The sequence below is a fragment of the Oncorhynchus mykiss genome, chromosome 16 (genome assembly GCF_013265735.2).
Source record: "Oncorhynchus mykiss isolate Arlee chromosome 16, USDA_OmykA_1.1, whole genome shotgun sequence".
Taxonomy (NCBI): domain Eukaryota; kingdom Metazoa; phylum Chordata; class Actinopteri; order Salmoniformes; family Salmonidae; genus Oncorhynchus; species Oncorhynchus mykiss.
In genome coordinates this window covers 4,309,546-4,328,913 of record NC_048580.1, presented here as the reverse complement: position 1 = coordinate 4,328,913, position 19,368 = coordinate 4,309,546, and the positions used below count along the sequence as shown (strand labels likewise).

Below are 19,368 nucleotides of genomic sequence, written 5' to 3'. Positions count from 1 at the left end.
AGGTTCTTAAAACATATGTGTGTTTCTGTGTTTGGATATTTATAGGCTTTACTGTCCCCAGAAAAGAAGAGTATTCACCATATTGACCTAGTGAAGTTGGCTCACATCCCCCTACCGGGCCCAACACTCAGAGCACAGCGAGCAAATTACACAGAGGAGAGGCGGGAGGGAGGTAGACTGGGCTACCGGAGAGAGAGGGATTGGGCTATGAGAGAGAGAGACAGAGAGACAGAGAGAAAGAGAGAGAGAAAGAGAGGAAGAGAGAGAGAGCGAGAGAGAGAGAGACAGAGAGAGAGAGAGAGCGAGAGAGAGAGAGACAGAGAGAGAGACAGAGAGTGAGAGAGAGAGACAGAGAGAGACAGAGAGAGAGAGAGAGAGAGACAGAGAGAGAGAGAGACAGAGAGAGAGAGAGAGCGAGAGAGAGAGAGACAGAGAGAGAGACAGAGAGTGAGAGAGAGAGACAGAGAGAGAGGCAGAGAGACAGAGAGACAGAGAGAGAGAGAGACAGATAGAGAGAGACAGAGAGAGACAGAGAGAGAGACAGAGAGAGACAGAGAGAGAGACAAGTCTATTTTCTTGGTTTCTTGGTCTATTTACATTGTTTTGTTCACAAGTCAGAGGTTGTTTTTCTAGATTTGAGTGTAAGGGAAGAGAAGACCGGGCTTCTACTAGTCAGACAGTCTCACAGCGACACGACTCGAGTTACCATTTTAATCTCATCTGTGATATTTTGGTTAAAAGAGTCAAAAACTAAATTGAGCAATATATCACATTACTTCTTAATAGTAATACATTTTATAAACATTTCAAAGCATGTTCATCCGTTTTGTTGGTGTCATTTTAGCGGGGGGAGATATTTTGGTTAGAAAATATATATAATTTATTTTTTACATTTACCTGCCATAGTGGCTTGTGGACCAGAAAGTAAATTGTATGTTATAGGAAATGCTAATTTCTTGAAGGGCAACATGTTGGTTTGATAGAGGTAAACAAAATGGAAGTCAGTCAGGCCTTTAACCTCCTGACCCCTTGGTGGATGGAGGTTTACAACAGTTGATAGAGCTGTAGCAGGTTTACAACAGTTGATAGAGCTGTAGGAGGTTTACAACAGTTGAGAGAGCTGTAGCAGGTTTACAACAGTTGAGAGAGCTGTAGGAGGTTTACAACAGTTGAGAGAGCTGTAGGAGGTTCACAACAGTTGATAGAGCTGTAGCAGGTTTACAACCGTTGAGAGAGCTGTAGGAGGTTTACAACAGTTGAGAGAGCTGTAGGAGGTTTACAACAGTTGAGAGAGCTGTAGCAGGTTCACAACAGTTGATAGAGCTGTAGCAGGTTCACAACAGTTGATAGAGCTGTAGGAGGTTCACAACAGTTGAGAGAGCTGTAGGAGGTTTACAACAGTTGAGAGAGCTGTAGGAGGTTCACAACAGTTGATAGAGCTGTAGGAGGTTTACAACAGTTGAGAGAGCTGTAGGAGGTTTACAACAGTTGATAGAGCTGTAGGAGGTTTACAACAGTTGATAGAGCTGTAGGAGGTTTACAACAGTTGATAGAGCTGTAGGAGGTTCACAACAGTTGATAGAGCTGTAGGAGGTTTACAACAGTTGAGAGAGCTATAGGAGGTTCACAACAGTTGATAGAGCTGTAGGAGGTTTACAACAGTTGATAGAGCTTCACAACAGTTGAGAGAGCTGTAGGAGGTTTACAACAGTTGAGAGAGCTGTAGGAGGTTTACAACAGTTGAGAGAGCTGTAGGAGGTTCACAACAGTTGATAGAGCTGTAGGAGGTTTACAACAGTTGAGAGCTGTAGCAGGTTCACAACAGTTGATAGAGCTGTAGGAGGTTCACAACAGTTGAGAGAGCTGTAGGAGGTTCACAACAGTTGAGAGAGCTGTAGGAGGTTTACAACAGTTGAGAGCTGTAGCAGGTTCACAACAGTTGATAGAGCTGTAGGAGGTTCACAACAGTTGAGAGAGCTGTAGGAGGTTTACAACAGTTGATAGAGCTGTAGGAGGTTTACAACAGTTGATAGAGCTGTAGCAGGTTCACAACAGTTGATAGAGCTGTAGGAGGTTTACAACAGTTGATAGAGCTTCACAACAGTTGAGAGAGCTGTAGGAGGTTTACAACAGTTGAGAGAGCTGTAGGAGGTTTACAACAGTTGAGAGAGCTGTAGGAGGTTTACAACAGTTGAGAGAGCTGTAGGAGGTTTACAACAGTTGATAGAGCTGTAGGAGGTTCACAACAGTTGAGAGAGCTGTAGGAGGTTTACAACAGTTGAGAGAGCTGTAGGAGGTTTACAACAGTTGAGAGAGCTGTAGCAGGTTTACAACAGTTGAGAGAGCTGTAGGAGGTTTACAACAGTTGAGAGCTGTAGCAGGTTCACAACAGTTGATAGAGCTGTAGGAGGTTCACAACAGTTGAGAGAGCTGTAGGAGGTTTACAACAGTTGATAGAGCTGTAGGAGGTTTACAACAGTTGATAGGGCTGTAGGAGGTTCACAACAGTTGATAGAGCTGTAGCAAGTTCACAACAGTTGATAGAGCTGTAGGAGGTTTATAACAGTTGATAGAGCTGTAGGAGGTTCACAACAGTTGATAGAGCTGTAGGAGGTTCACAACAGTTGAGAGAGCTGTAGGAGGTTCACAACAGTTGATATAGCTGTAGGAGGTTCACAACAGTTGATAGAGCTGTAGGAGGTTTACAACAGTTGATAGAGCTGTAGGAGGTTCACAACAGTTGATAGAGCTGTAGGAGGTTCACAACAGTTGAGAGAGCTGTAGGAGGTTCACAACAGTTGATATAGCTGTAGGAGGTTCACAACAGTTGATAGAGCTGTAGGAGGTTCACAACAGTTGAGAGAGCTGTAGGAGGTTCACAACAGTTGATATAGCTGTAGGAGGTTCACAACAGTTGATAGAGCTGTAGGAGGTTCACAACAGTTGATATAGCTGTAGGAGGTTCACAACAGTTGAGAGAGCTGTAGGAGGTTCACAACAGTTGATAGAGCTGTATGAGGTTTACAACAGTTGATAGAGCTGTATGAGGTTTACAACAGTTGATAGAGCTGTAGGAGGTTTACAACAGTTGATAGAGCTGTAGGAGGTTTACAACAGTTGATAGAGCTGTAGGAGGTTCACAACAGTTGAGAGCTGTAGGAGTATTTCGACACAGGCAGGTTGGCCCCAGCTCTCTCCCCCCCCCCCCTCTCTCTCTCTCTCTCCTCTCTCTCTCTCCTCTCTCTCTCTCCTACCTCTCTCTCTCACCTCTCTCTCTCACCTCTCTCTCTCACCTCTCTCTCTCACCTCTCTCTCTCTCACCCCCTCTCTATCTCTCCTAACTTACTTAGAAGTTTGTTGAGGAAGAGAGTTGGAGGAAGGATGTTGAATCCGATTCCGTATATTTATTGCAAATCACAACTATTGTGCAGCACACTGCACTTTTCCAAAAACTAATCTATTCCACCACAAAAAAAACTGAACATTTTTTTCCAGAAACACTCATTTGTTTGTTTTGTCACATTTTTCTAATAAAAAGCTTTCAAATCTGGAAAATGTCAAACAACTTTCAACAGATCTGGAGCTTGTTAAACTCAAACCACAAGTCATGAAAACAGGAAAAAAAAAAAAACGGGTTCTTGTATATTATGATTAAATATCTTTACCACTTCTCAATGTAATCCAATTATATTTATTTGAATTAGTTAACATGTCAAACTTATTATGTTTACGAACAGTTTGTAATCTAAATAAAGTTTAGCAGAGAAAACAGTGACATACGGCATGTTTTGTGTTTGTTTGTTGTTGTTGTGGAGGCTCACCTTGGCTTTCCCATCCTGGGCAGACATGTAGCCAACACACATACTTTCTGTAGTGTGGCTCCACAGGAACTCAACTGGAGGGGGGAGAGGGAGGGGGAGGAGAGGGGGGGAGGGAGGGGAAGAGAGGGAGAGAGAGAGAGAGAGAGGGAGGGGAAGAGGAGAGAGAGAGAGACAGAGAGAGAGGGAGGGGAAGAGGGGAGAGAGAGAGGGGGAAGAAGAGAGAGAGAGAGGGGAAGGGGAGGGGAAGAGGAGAGAGAGAGCGAGAGAGAGAGAGAGAGAGAGAGGGAGAGAGAGAGAGAGAGAGAGAAAGAGAGAGAGAGAGGGAGGGAGGGGGAGAGAGAGGGAGGGAGAGAAAGAGAGAGAGGGAGGGAGGGGGAGAGAGAGGGAGGGAGGGGGAGAGAGAGGGGGAGGGAGGGGGAGAGAGAGAGGGAAGGGAGAAATAAAAAAGTTGATGAGTGCAGGGTAGACAAAAAGAAGTCTGTTGGTCATTGGGACCAGGAAGTTTGGTCCAGTTTCTCAGAAGCTGAGGAGTTACACACTTCATAAACTTTATATCCGTCAGACAGAGGAAAAACATTGCACTTTGACAGCTGGCAGGGACAAAGTCTGTGTCCCAAATTAAAATTTTAGTCATTTATCCAGAGCAACGCACAATTAGTGCATTCATCTTCAGATAGCCTGGATGTCAGGAGAGGGTTGGGTTGTAAACTCTTACCCAGTATAGCCTGGATGTCAGGGGAGGGTTGGGTTATAAACTCTTACCCAGTATAGCCTGGATGTCAGGAGAGGGTTGGGTTGTAAACTCTTACCCAGTATAGCCTGGATGTCAGGAGAGGGTTGGTTTATAAACTCTTACCCAGTATAGCCTGGATGTCAGGAGAGGGTTGGGTTGTAAACTCTTACCCAGTATAGCCTGGATGTCAGGAGAGGGTTGGGTTGTAAACTCTTACCCAGTATAGCCTGGATGTCAGGAGAGGGTTGGTTTATAAACTCTTACCCAGTATAGCCTGGATGTCAGGAGAGAGTTGGGTTGTAAAGTCTTACCCAGTATAGCCTGGATGTCAGGAGAGGGTTGGTTTATAAACTCTTACCCAGTATAGCCTGGATGTCAGGAGAGGGTTGGGTTGTAAACTCTTACCCAGTATAGCCTGGATGTCAGGAGAGGGTTGGTTTATAAACTCTTACCCAGTATAGCCTGGATGTCAGGAGAGGGTTGGGTTGTAAACTCTTACCCAGTATAGCCTGGATGTCAGGAGAGGGTTGGGTTGTAAACTCTTACCCAGTATAGCCTGGATGTCAGGAGAGGGTTGGTTTATAAACTCTTACCCAGTATAGCCTGGATGTCAGGAGAGGGTTGGGTTGTAAACTCTTACCCAGTATAGCCTGGATGTCAGGAGAGGGTTGAGCGTCGGAACATCTGCAGCACCTCAGGACGATGACCCCTCCAAGGACACAGTCCTCACTGGCCAGGAACGGGGAACCTGGTGGAGACAGAGGAGGGGAGGGGGAGACAGGGTATGGGGAGAATGTTTTTAGTCTATATAACTAATATAAAATGACTCTTCATTGTTGGGTAACACTTTATTACCTTTAAGTCTTCATAATACATTCCTACCATTATGAAATGCTTATGAGTGGTGACCATGTTGTGAAGGTCACCCATCTGGGGAGACAGACAGTTACCCATCTGGGGAGACAGACAGTTACCCATCTGGGGAGACAGACAGTTACCCATCTGGGGAGACAGACAGTTACCCATCTGGGGAGACAGACAGTTACCCATCTGGGGAGACAGACAGTTACCCATCTGTATAGGAGGAATTCAACTGAGCCGAGAGCTGTCTAATATCTATCAGGAATTCAACTGAGCTGAGAGCTGTCTAATATTTATCAGGAATTCAACTGAGCTGAGAGCTGTCTAATATCTATCAGGAATTCAACTGAGCTGAGAGCTGTCTAATATCTATCAGGAATTCAACTGAGCTGAGAGCTGTCTAATATCTATCAGGAATTCAACTGAGCTGAGAGCTGTCTAATATCTATCAGGAATTCAACTGAGCTGAGAGCTGTCTAATATCTATCAGGAATTCAACTGAGCTGAGAGCTGTCTAATATCTATCAGGAATTCAACTGAGCTGAGAGTTGTCTGATATCTATCAGGAATTCAACTGAGAGTTGTCTAATATCTATCAGGAATTCAACTGAGAGTTGTCTAATATCTATCAGGAATTCAACTGAACTGAGAGTTGTCTAATATCTATCAGGAATTCAACTGAACTGAGAGTTGTCTAATATCTATCAGGAATTCAACTGAGCTGAGAGTTGTCTAATATCTATCAGGAATTCAACTGAGAGTTGTCTAATATCTATCAGGAATTCAACTGAGAGTTGTCTAATATCTATCAGGAATTCAACTGAACTGAGAGTTGTCTAATATCTATCAGGAATTCAACTGAGCTGAGAGTTGTCTAATATCTATCAGGAATTCAACTGAGCTGAGAGTTGTCTGATATCTATCAGGAATTCAACTGAGCTGAGAGTTGTCTGATATCTATCAGGAATTCAACTGAGCCGAGAGCTGTCTGATATCTATCAGGAATTCAACTGAGCTGAGAGTTGTCTAATATCTATCAGGAATTCAACTGAGCTGAGAGTTGTCTAATATCTATCAGGAATTAAATGGTATGAATTTCACTGTTATTCCTCAACCCGGTCAGGGATAAACTAAACAACAGCTAGCAATTATTTTCTCAGTGTGTGTGTGTGTGTGTGTGTGTGTGTTAGGGCTGTCCCCGACTAAAAAAAAAATGTAATTGGTCGACCGAGAGTCGCCCTGTTCCTTCGACCAAGCGATTGGTGTAGATGTTAACACGTATTTGTCCATATAAAAGGCAGACACACCTTCTGTGTTTGAATCACTTGCACTGAGCACCCTGATGAAAGGGAAGGGGGGGTTTCTAGTCAGCTGTCCAACAATACATTCAACTGAACTGTGTCTTCCTCATTTAACCCAACCCCTCTGAATCAGAGAGGTGGTGGGGGGCTGCCTTAATCAACCTCCATGTCGTCACTCCCCCTACCCTCCTGGCTATGTCGTCGCTACCTCCCCCTACCCTCCGGGCTACCTCGTCGCTACCTCCCCCTACCCTCCTGGCTACCGCGTCACTCCCCCTACCCTCCTGGCTATGTCGTCGCTACCTCCCCCTACCCTCTGGGCTACCGCGTCACTCCCCCTACCCTCCGGGCTACCGCGTCACTCCCCCTACCCACCGGGCTACCGCGTCACTCCCCCTAGTCACTCACCCTACCCTCCGGGCTACCGCGTCACTCCCCCTACCCTCCTGGCTATGTCGTCGCTACCTCCCCCTACCCTCTGGGCTAACGCGTCACTCCCCCTACCCTCCGGGCTACCGCGTCACTCCCCCTACCCTCCGGGCTACCGCGTCACTCCCCCTAGTCACTCCCCCTACCCTCCTGGCTACCGCGTCACTCCCCCTACCCTCCTGGCTATGTTGTCGCTACCTCCCCCTACCCTCCGGGCTACCGCGTCACTCCCCCTACCCTCCGGGCTACCTCGTCACTCCCCCTACCCTCCGGGCTACCGCGTCACTCCCCCTAGTCACTCACCCTACCCTCCTGGCTATGTCGTCGCTACCTCCCCCTACCCTCCGGGCTACCGCGTCACTCCCCCTACCCTCTGGGCTACCTCGTCACTCCCCCTACCCTCCGGGCTACCGCGTCACTCCCCCTACCCTCCGGGCTACCGCGTCACTCCCCCTACCCTCCGGGCTACCTCGTCGCTACCTCCCACTACCCTCTGGGCTACCGCGTCACTCCCCCTACCCTCCCGGCTATGTCGTCGCTACCTCCCCCTACCCTCTGGGCTACCGCGTCACTCACCCTACCCTCCTGGCTATGTCGTCGCTACCTCCCCCTACCCTCCGGGCTACCGCGTCACTCCCCCTACCCTCCGGGATACCTCGTCACTCCCCCTACCCTCCGGGCTACCGCGTCACACCCTCCGGGCTACCGCGTCACTCCCCCTACCCTCCGGGCTACCTCGTCGCTACCTCCCACTACCCTCTGGGCTACCGCGTCACTCCCCCTACCCTCCTGGCTATGTCGTCGCTACCTCCCCCTACCCTCTGGGCTACTGCGTCACTCCCCCTACCCTCCCGGCTACCGCGTCACTCCCCCTAGTCACTCACCCTACCCTCCTGGCTATGTCGTCGCTACCTCCCCCTACCCTCCGGGCTACCGCGTCACTCCCCCTACCCTCCGGGCTACCTCGTCACTCCCCCTACCCTCCGGGCTACCGCGTCACTCCCCCTAACCTCCGGGCTACCGCGTCACTCCCCCTACCCTCCGGGCTACCTCGTCGCTACCTCCCACTACCCTCTGGGCTACCGCGTCACTCCCCCTACCCTCCTGGCTATGTCGTCGCTACCTCCCCCTACCCTCTGGGCTACCGCGTCACTCCCCCTACCCTCCTGGCTACCGCGTCACTCCCCCTACCCTCCTGGCTATGTCGTCGCTACCTCCCCCTACCCTCCTGGCTACCGCGTCACTCACCCTACCCTCCTGGCTATGTCGTCGCTACCTCCCACTACCCTCCTGGCTACCGCGTCACTCCCCCTACCCTCCTGGCTATGTCGTCGCTACCTCCCACTACCCTCTGGGCTACCGCGTCACTCCCCCTACCCTCCTGGCTACCGCGTCACTCCCCCTACCCTCCTGGCTATGTCGTCGCTACCTCCCCCTACCCTCCTGGCTACCGCGTCACTCCCCCTACCCTCCTGGCTACCTCCCCCTACCCTCCGGGCTACCTCGTCGCTACCTCCCCCTACCCTCTGGGCTACCGCGTCACTCCCCCTACCCTCCTGGCTACCTCCCCCTACCCTCCGGGCTATCTCGTCGCTACCTCCCCCTACCCTCCGGGCTACCGCGTCACTCCCCCTACCCTCCTGGCTACCTCGTCGCTACCTCCCCCTACCCTCCGGGCTACCGCGTCACTCCCCCTACCCTCCGGGCTACCTCGTCGCTACCTCCCCCTACTCTCCGGCTACCGCGTCACTCCCCCTACCCTCCTGGCTATGTCGTCGCTACCTCCCCCTACCCTCCGGGCTACCGCGTCACTCCCCCTACCCTCCTGGCTATGTCGTCGCTACCTCCCCCTACCCTCCGGGCTACCTCGTCCCTACCCTCCGGGCTACCTGGTCACTCCCCCTACCCTCCGGGCTACCTCGTCACTCCCCCTACCCTCCGGGCTACCTCGTCACTCCCCCTACCCTCCGGGCTACCTCGTCACTCCCCCTACCCTCCGGGCTACCTCGTCACTCCCCCTACCCTCCGGGCTACCTCGTCACTCCCCCTACCCTCCGGGCTACCTCGTCACTCCCCCTACCCTCCGGGCTACCTCGTCACTCCCCCTACCCTCCGGGCTACCTCGTCACTCCCCCTACCCTCCGGGCTACCGCGTCCCTCTCCCTACCCTCCGGGCTACCGCGTCCCTCTCCCTACCCTCCGGGCTACCTCGTCCCTCTCCCTACCCTCCGGGCTACCTCGTCCCTCTCCCTACCCTCCGGGCTACCTCGTCCCTCTCCCTACCCTCCGGGCTACCTCGTCACTCCCCCTACCCTCCGGGCTACCTCGTCACTCCCCCTACCCTCCGGGCTACCTCGTCACTCCCCCTACCCTCCGGGCTACCTCGTCACTCCCCCTACCCTCCGGGCTACCTCGTCACTCCCTCTACCCTCCGGGCTACCTCGTCACTCCCCCGACCCTCCGGGCTACCGCGTCACTCCGCCTACCCTCCGGGCTACCGCGTCACTCCGCCTACCCTCCGGGCTACCGCGTCACTCCGCCTACCCTCCGGGCTACCGCGTCACTCTTCCTACCCTCCGGGCTACCTCGTCACTCTCCCTACCCTCCGGGCTACCTCGTCACTCTCCCTACTCTCCGGGCTACCTCGTCACTCTCCCTACCCTCCGGGCTACCTCGTCACTCTCCCTACCCTCCGGGCTACCTCGTCACTCCCCCTACCCTCCGGGCTACCTCGTCACTCCCCCTACCCTCCGGGCTACCTCGTCACTCCCCCTACCCTCCGGGCTACCTCGTCATTCCCCCTACCCTCCGGGCTACCTCGTCACTCTCCCTACCCTCCGGGCTACGATATCACTCTCCCTACCCTCCGGGCTACCTCGTCACTACCTCGTCACTACCTCGTCACTCTCTCTACCCTCCTGCTCAAAAAAGAGATTGACAAAGAAGAAAAAGCAGCATGTGAATCATTCAAGATATTCTATTTAGAGAGCTGGACATAAAGAATGAGAATCATTCATGATATTCTATTTAGAGAGCTGGACATAAAGAATGAGAATCATTCATGATATTCTATTTAGAGAGCTGGACATAAAGAATGAGAATCATTCATGATATTCTATTTAGAGAGCTGGACATAAAGAATGAGAATCATTCATGATATTCTATTTAGAGAGCTGGACATAAAGAATGAGAATCATTCAAGATATTCTATTTAGGGAGCTTCAATTAAATGGGTTGTGTAAGCTGAGTGAGGATTGTCTGGCCACATCAAAGACTCATCATCTCTCATCACGAAGGAAAGACTGTGTGTGTGTGTGTCTGTCTGTGCGTAAGGGTTTATAGAGCTGTGTTAGGTTTAATGAGAGACTTCAGAGACAACAACAGGACAGTCTAGATCATCGCTCTTCCAACTGTCCAGGGCACAATTCTTTACCAGAGCCCCGTGGGCCCTGGTGGTTAGAGCCCGGCGGGCCCTGGTGGCTAGAGCCCGGCGGGCCCTGGTGGCTAGAGCCCGGCGGGCCCTGGTGGCTAGAGCCCGGCGGGCCCTGGTGGCTAGAGCCCGGCGGGCCCTGGTGGCTAGAGCCCGGCGGGCCCTGGTGGCTAGAGCCCAGCGGGCCCTGGTGGTTAGAGCCCCGTGGGACCTGGTTAGAGCCCCGGGTTAGAGCCCCGTGGGCCCTGGTCATAAGTAGTATCCTAAAATAGGGTGCCATATGGGGTACAGTTGTAGTGTTTTAGAGAACGGAACGGTCGGACTGAGACAGACTTCTAAAAAGGAAGAAGACCAAAACCACCAAATGATTCCACATTTTCTCGCCCTGTTCTCTCCTCTCTGTTTAACTCTAACGGCCGCTTCCTCTCATAGACCCAGAAAGAGAGAGAAAAAAAAAGCGAGAGACAGAGAGAGAGAGAGAGAGAGAGAGAGAGAGAGACAGAGACCGAGGGAGACAGAGAGAGACAGAAAGAGAGAGACAGAGAGAGAGAAGAGAGAAAGACAGAGAGAAAGAGAGAGAGAGAGAGAGAGAAACTGAGAGAAACAGAGAGAGAAACAGAGAGAGAAACAGAGAGAGAAACAAAGAGAAACAGAGAGAAACAGAGAGAGAAACAGAGCGAAACAGAGAGAAACAGAGAAACAGAGAGAGAAACAGGGAGAAACAGAAACAGAGAGAAACAGAGAGAAAGACAGAAAGACAGAGAGAAACAGAGAGAGACAGAGAGAAAGACAGAGAGAGACAGAGAGAAAGACAGAGAGAGACAGAGAGAAACAGAGAGAAACAGAGAGAAACAGAGAGAAACAGAGAAAGACAGAGAGAGCCCAACAAAGTTAACAAGGCTTATTCAACACTGACCACTTCTGAATATACAGAAAATACAGAAATAGCCCAACACCATCTTCAAAATGAACTGTCAACAAAACATTGATGTGGCCATGAAAATAAGGACAGCCGTCTGTCGAATATGAATGTTTGGGCCGTTAGCAGAACAGATGTGAGTCATCCATTCACCAAGACACGGTCCACTTGGACCTCTTTGTTGTCACCGTTTCCAGTTGTTAGACAATCAATGCTTTTTCACTTCAGTTTTTTGTCATGACCTCCTCCGTGCCAAACTGAGACCGTACACACATGCTTGGCTGAAACTGACAGTGTGTGTGTGTGTGTGTGTGTGTGACTTACTGATGAACTTGTTCTGCATAGCCTCCAGCAGCGCCTGGTGAGCATCTTCACACTGCATGGCAGAAGAACACTCACGCGCTAGCATGGTTCGTATTAGATGTTCCCCACAACCTACACACACACACACACACACACACACACACACACACAGGAAGACAGGAGGGAGATGCTTATCAATGTATGGGTTATGTATGAGTTATGTATGGGTTATGTATGAGTTATATATGGGTTATGTATGGGTTATGTATGAGTTATGTATGAGTTATGTATGAGTTATGTATGAGTTATGTATGGGTTATGTATGGGTTATGTATGAGTTATGTATGGGTTATGTATGAGTTATGTATGAGTTATGTATGGGTTATGTATGAGTTATGTATGGGTTATGTATGAGTTATGTATGGGTTATGTATGAGTTATGTATGGGTTATGTATGAGTTATGTATGGGTTATGTATGAGTTTTTTTATGTATGGGTTATGTATGAGTTATGTATGAGTTATGTATGGGTTATGTATGAGTTATGTATGAGTTATGTATGGGTTATGTATGGGTTATGTATGAGTTATGTATGGGTTATGTATGGGTTATGTATGAGTTTTTTTATGTATGAGTTATGTATGGGTTATGTATGAGTTATGTATGAGTTATGTATGGGTTATGTATGGGTTATGTATGGGTTATGTATGGGTTATGTATGAGTTATGTATGGGTTATGTATGAGTTATGTATGAGTTATGTATGAGTTATGTATGAGTTATGTATGGGTTATGTATGGGTTATGTATGGGTTATGTATGGGTTATGTATGAGTTATGTATGGGTTATGTATGAGTTTTTTTTATATATGGGTTATGTATGAGTTATGTATGGGTTATGTATGGGTTATGTATGGGTTATGTATGAGTTTTTTTATATATGGGTTATGTATGGGTTATGTATGAGTTATGTATGGGTTATGTATGGGTTATGTATGAGTTTTTTTATGTATGAGTTATATATGGGTTATGTATGAGTTATGTATGGGTTATGTATGAGTTATGTATGAGTTATGTATGGGTTATGTATGAGTTATGTATGAGTTATGTATGAGTTATGTATGGGTTATGTATGGGTTATGTATGAGTTTTTTTATGTATGGGTTATGTATGAGTTATGTATGGGTTATGTATGGGTTATGTATGGGTTATGTATGAGTTATGTATGGGTTATGTATGGGTTATGTATGAGTTTTTTTATGTATGGGTTATGTATGAGTTTTTTTATGTATGAGTTATGTATGAGTTATGTATGGGTTATGTATGGGTTATGTATGAGTTATGTATGGGTTATGTATGAGTTTTTTTATGTATGGGTTATGTATGAGTTTTTTTATGTATGGGTTATGTATGGGTTATGTATGGGTTATGTATGAGTTATGTATGGGTTATGTATGGGTTATGTATGGGTTATGTATGGGTTTTTCTCCTTTCATTGAACGCGGTTCCATGCACCCAGTGTAATTATTGTGGATAGTCAGATGAATACAATATGGCTTGATTTAAATGTTTAAAACACGCTTTGCAAGAAGAACGATTTCCCTAATAATCCTGTTTACAAGGACACATCTGAAATCAGACTGCCTGATGGGACTTTTGATAAACGCAAACGTTCTACCACAGCGACCATGATACTTTTTGATTCTGAGTTGCGACATAGAACGTTTTGTAAGTGAAAACTATTATACTATTATACAAACGAATCCGTTTTTTCCGAACTCACTTCACTCACGTTAAAAAAGATGGCGGCTACCCGATGCCCGATCAAAAAACAAAACGCTGGAACGCCGACTAAGCGGTTTACATGTCCGAATGAAAAACGAAAGAAAAGTCAGAAAAAGAAAAAAAACAACAGGTGTTTTATTTCGCCGTATGCTCACTTCAATTGTGACATTTAAGATGAGCAGAGTAAGGAGTTTATACGACTATTGAATAATCTTTCTACTGCCATGATCAAATTACTAGAACGCATGGAAAAAACACACTCTGGCACTTCCGTTGACACAACTAAAACTAAGACTTTGGTACCTCCTCCAACGAGACGCGCTAGACTCCGTTCATTCACTCTCTACATGCACAGAGGATGCTGACCAATCACAAGCGGGGCTCTCACTTTCTTCATGGCATGCACATGCTGGACAATCACAAGGGCCCCCCCCTGGCACGTATAGTACTAGATGGTACATGTAGTACTAGATGGCACGTATAGTACTAGATGGCACGTATAGTACTAGATGGCACGTATAGTACTAGATGGCACGTATAGTACTAGATGGCACGTATAGTACTAGATGGCACGTATAGTACTAGATGGCACGTATAGTACTAGATGGCACGTATAGTACTAGATGGCACGTATAGTACTAGATGGCACGTATATTACTAGATGGTACGTATAGTACTAGATGGCACGTATAGTACTAGATGGCACGTATAGTACTAGATGGCACGTATAGTACTAGATGGCACGTATAGTACTAGATGGTACGTATAGTACTAGATGGCACGTATAGTACTAGATGGTACGTATAGTACTAGATGGCACGTATAGTACTAGATGGTACATATAGTACTAGATGGCACATATAGTATAACTAAACAGGTGTCCCCACCTTCACCTCCCAACTAGACAGGTGTCCCCACCTTCACCTTCAGACTAAACAGGTGTCCCGACTTTCACCTTCAGACTAAACAGGTGTCCCCACCTTCACCTTCAGACTAAACAGGTGTCCCCACCTTCACCTCCCAACTAAACAGGTGTCCCCACCTTCACCTTCAGACTAAACAGGTGTCCCACCTTCACCTCCCAACTAAACAGGTGTCCCCATCTTCACCTTCAGACTAAACAGGTGTCCCACCTTCACCTCCCAACTAAACACGTGTCCCCACCTTCACCTCCCAACTAAACAGGTGTCCCCACCTTCACCTCCCAACTAAACAGGTGTCCCCACCTTCACCTTCAGACTAAACAGGTGTCCCGACCTTCACCTCCCAACTAAACAGGTGTCCCCACCTTCACCTCCCGACTAAACAGGTGTCCCCACCTTCACCTCCCAACTAAACAGGTGTCCCCACCTTCACCTTCAGACTAAACAGGTGTCCCACCTTCACCTCCCAACTAAACAGGTGTCCCACCTTCACCTCCCAACTAAACAGGTGTCCCCACCTTCTCCTCCCAACTCTAGACTGAACAGGTGGATGGATGTCACCAATACATTAATAAGGTTAACAATTGAGGAATGTGTACATTTAAACCAGTTGCGTGAAGCTTTATAAAAAGAGAATAGTGTAAATGGAGGAAGGTTGACGTACACTACACACAAGCTGTTTTCAAAATGGGAAAGACCCATGTAGAACCCAGACAGTCAACCAGGGAAAGACCCATGTAAAACACAGACAGTCAACCAGGGAAAGACCCATGTAGAACCCAGACAGTCAACCAGGGAAAGACCCATGTAAAACACAGACAGTCAACCAGGGAAAGATCCATGTGTCAACCAGGGAAAGACCCATGTAAAACCCAGACAGTCAACCAGGGAAAGATCCATGTGTCAACCAGGGAAAGACCCATGTAGAACCCAGACAGTCAACCAGGGAAAGACCCATGTAAAACCCAGGCAGTCAACCAGGGAAAGACCCATGTAAAACCCAGACAGTCAACCAGGGAAAGACCCATGTAAAACCCAGACAGTCAACCAGGGAAAGACCCATGTAAAACCCAGACAGTCAACCAGGGAAAGACCCATGTAAAACCCAGACAGTCAACCAGGGAAAGACCCATGTAAAACCCAGACAGTCAACCAGGGAAAGACCCATGTAAAACCCAGACAGTCAACCAGGGAAAGACACATGTAAAACCCAGACAGTCAACCAGGGAAAGACACATGTAAAACCCAGACAGTCAACCGTAAAACCCAGACAGTCAACCAGGGAAAGACCCATGTAAAACCCAGACAGTCAACCAGGGAAAGACCCAGACAGTCAACCAGGGAAAGACCCAGACAGTCAACCAGGGAAAGACCCAGACAGTCAACCAGGGAAAGACCCAGACAGTCAACCAGGGAAAGACCCAGACAGTCAACCAGGGAAAGACCCAGACAGTCAACCAGGGAAAGACCCAGACAGTCAACCAGGGAAAGACCCAGACAGTCAACCAGGGAAAGACCCAGACAGTCAACCAGGGAAAGACCCAGACAGTCAACCAGGGAAAGACCCAGACAGTCAACCAGGGAAAGACCCAGACAGTCAACCAGGGAAAGACCCAGACAGTCAACCAGGGAAAGACCCAGACAGTCAACCAGGGAAAGGCCCAGACAGTCAACCAGGGAAAGGCCCAGACAGTCAACCAGGGAAAGGCCCAGACAGTCAACCAGGGAAAGGCCCAGACAGTCAACCAGGGAAAGGCCCAGACAGTCAACCAGGGAAAGGCCCAGACAGTCAACCAGGGAAAGACCCAGACAGTCAACCAGGGAAAGACCCAGACAGTCAACCAGGGAAAGACCCAGACAGTCAACCAGGGAAAGACCCAGACAGTCAACCAGGGAAAGACCCAGACAGTCAACCAGGGAAAGACCCAGACAGTCAACCAGGGAAAGACCCAGACAGTCAACCAGGGAAAGAAAACCTCCTGAAAGGAAACAAATGTCTGGCAGCAGCTCAAGACAAAGCCCATAAAGACTATGGACAACAACCTGAAGGAGAGTGCTGAGAGATTAGTGCTTTTTGAGGTTGGTCCCGTTCCAGTTCAATTATTATTATTATTATTATTATTTTTAAATTAGTTTTTCAATTTTGGTTTTGATTATTTGGGTTGAATGCTGAAACGACACAGAATACAACAACTGTAATAAAAGTCCCGTGATGCTAGTGACTGTAATAAAAGTCCCGTGATGCTAGTGACTGTAATAAAAGTCCCGTGATGCTAGTGACTGTAATAAAAGTCCCGTGATGCTAGTGACTGTAATAAAAGTCCCGTGATGCTTAGTGACTGTAATAAAAGTCCCGTGATGCTAGTGACTGTAATAAAAGTCCCATGATGCTTAGTGACTGTAATAAATGTCCCATGATGCTTAGTGACTGTAATAAAAGTCCCATGATGCTAGTGACTGTAATAAAAGTCCCATGATGCTAGTGACTGTAATAAAAGTCCCATGATGCTTAGTGACTGTAATAAAAGTCCCGTGATGCTTAGTGACTGTAATAAAAGTCCCGTGATGCTAGTGACTGTAATAAAAGTCCTGTGATGCTAGTGACTGTAATAAAAGTCCCATGATGCTTAGTGACTGTAATAAATGTCCCATGATGCTTAGTGACTGTAATAAATGTCCCATGATGCTTAGTGACTGTAATAAAAGTCCCATGATGCTAGTGACTAATAAAAGTCCCGTGATGCTAGTGACTGTAATAAAAGTCCCGTGATGCTAGTGACTGTAATAAAAGTCTCGTGATGCTAGTGACTGTAATAAAAGTCCCATGATGCTTAGTGACTGTAATAAAAGTCCCATGATGCTAGTGACTGTAATAAAAGTCCCGTGATGCTAGTGACTGTAATAAAAGTCCTGTGATGCTTAGTGACTGTAATAAAAGTCCCATGATGCTAGTGACTGTAATAAAAGTCCTGTGATGCTAGTGACTGTAATAAAAGTCCCGTGATGCTAGTGACTGTAATAAAAGTCCCGTGATGCTAGTGATTGTAATAAAAGTCCCGTGATGCTAGTGACTGTAATAAAAGTCCTGTGATGCTAGTGACTGTAATAAAAGTCCCGTGATGCTAGTGACTGTAATAAAAGTCCCATGATGCTTAGTGACTGTAATAAATGTCCCATGATGCTTAGTGACTGTAATAAAAGTCCCATGATGCTAGTGACTGTAATAAAAGTCCCATGATGCTAGTGACTGTAATAAAAGTCCCATGATGCTTAGTGACTGTAAAAAAAAGTCTCATGATGCTTAGTGACTGTAATAAAAGTCCCGTGATGCTAGTGACTGTAATAAAAGTCCCGTGATGCTAGTGACTGTAATAAAAGTCCCATGATGCTTAGTGACTGTAATAAATGTCCCATGATGCTTAGTGACTGTAATAAATGTCCCATGATGCTTAGTGACTGTAATAAAAGTCCCATGATGCTAGTGCCTAATAAAAGTCCCATGATGCTAGTGACTGTAATAAAAGTCCCGTGATGCTAGTGACTAATAAAAGTCCCATGATGGTTTGTGACTGTAATAAAAGTCCCATGATGCTAGTGACTGTAATAAAAGTCCCATGATGCTGGTGACTGTAATAAAAGTCCCATGATGCTTAGTGACTGTAATAAAAGTCCCATGATGCTAGTGACTGTAATAACGTCCCGTGATGCTAGTGACTGTAATAAAAGTCCCGTGATGCTAGTGACTGTAATAAAAGTCCCGTGATGCTAGTGATTGTAATAAAAGTCCTGTGATGCTAGTGACTGTAATAAAAGTCCCGTGATGCTAGTGACTGTAATAAAAGTCCCGTGATGCTAGTGACTGTAATAAAAGTCCTGTGATGCTAGTGACTGTAATAAATGTCCCATGATGCTAGTGACTGTAATAAAAGTCCCTTGATGCTAGTGACTGTAATAAAAGTCCCATAATGCTTAGTGACTCTAATAAAAGTCCTGTGATGCTAGTGACTGTAATAAAAGTCCCATGATGCTAGTGACTGTAATAAAAGTCCCATGATGCTTAGTGACTCTAATAAAAGTCCCGTGATGCTAGTGACTGTAATAAAAGTCCCATGATGCTAGTGACTGTAATAAAAGTCCCATGATGCTAGTGACTGTAATAAAAGTCCCTTGATGCTAGTGACTGTAATAAAAGTCCCATGATGCTAGTGACTGTAATAAAAGTCCCATGATGCTTAGTGACTCTAATAAAAGTCCCGTGATGCTAGTGACTGTAATAAAAGTCCCATGATGCTAGTGACTGTAATAAAAGTCCAATGATGCTAGTGACTGTAATAAAAGTCCCGTGATGCTAGTGACTGTAATAAAAGTCCCGTGATGCTAGTGACTGTAATAAAAGTCCCATGATGCTAGTGACTGTAATAAAAGTCCCATGATGCTAGTGACTGTAATAAAAGTCCCTTGATGCTAGTGACTGTAATAAAAGTCCCGTGATGCTAGTGACTGTAATAAAAGTCCCATAATGCTTAGTGACTCTAATAAAAGTCCTGTGATGCTAGTGACTGTAATAAAAGTCCCATGATGCTAGTGACTGTAATAAAAGTCCCATGATGCTTAGTGACTCTAATAAAAGTCCCGTGATGCTAGTGACTGTAATAAAAGTCCCATGATGCTAGTGACTGTAATAAAAGTCCCATGATGCTAGTGACTGTAATAAAAGTCCCATGATGCTAGTGACTGTAATAAAAGTCCCATGATGCTAGTGACTGTAATAAAAGTCCCTTGATGCTAGTGACTGTAATAAAAGTCCCATGATGCTAGTGACTGTAATAAAAGTCCCATGATGCTTAGTGACTGTAATAAAAGTCC

General features: G+C 47.0%; 1 protein-coding gene across 3 annotated transcripts in view; it reads right to left on the bottom strand.

Annotated features, from left to right (window-relative positions):
• tasp1 (taspase, threonine aspartase, 1) overlaps positions 1 to 19,368 on the bottom strand; it is a 92,419-nt gene that overhangs the window by 8,503 nt on the left and 64,548 nt on the right. For 2 of the 3 annotated variants that reach the window (XM_036945982.1, XM_036945983.1), the window contains exons 11-13: positions 11,819 to 11,929; positions 5,195 to 5,302; positions 3,822 to 3,895 (exon numbers count right to left, since the gene is read on the bottom strand). In XM_036945982.1, the coding sequence (XP_036801877.1) occupies positions 3,822 to 3,895; positions 5,195 to 5,302; positions 11,819 to 11,929 (293 nt within the window). The remainder of the gene's footprint in view (positions 1 to 3,821; positions 3,896 to 5,194; positions 5,303 to 11,818; positions 11,930 to 19,368) is intronic. The other variant, XM_036945984.1, reaches the window with a different exon arrangement.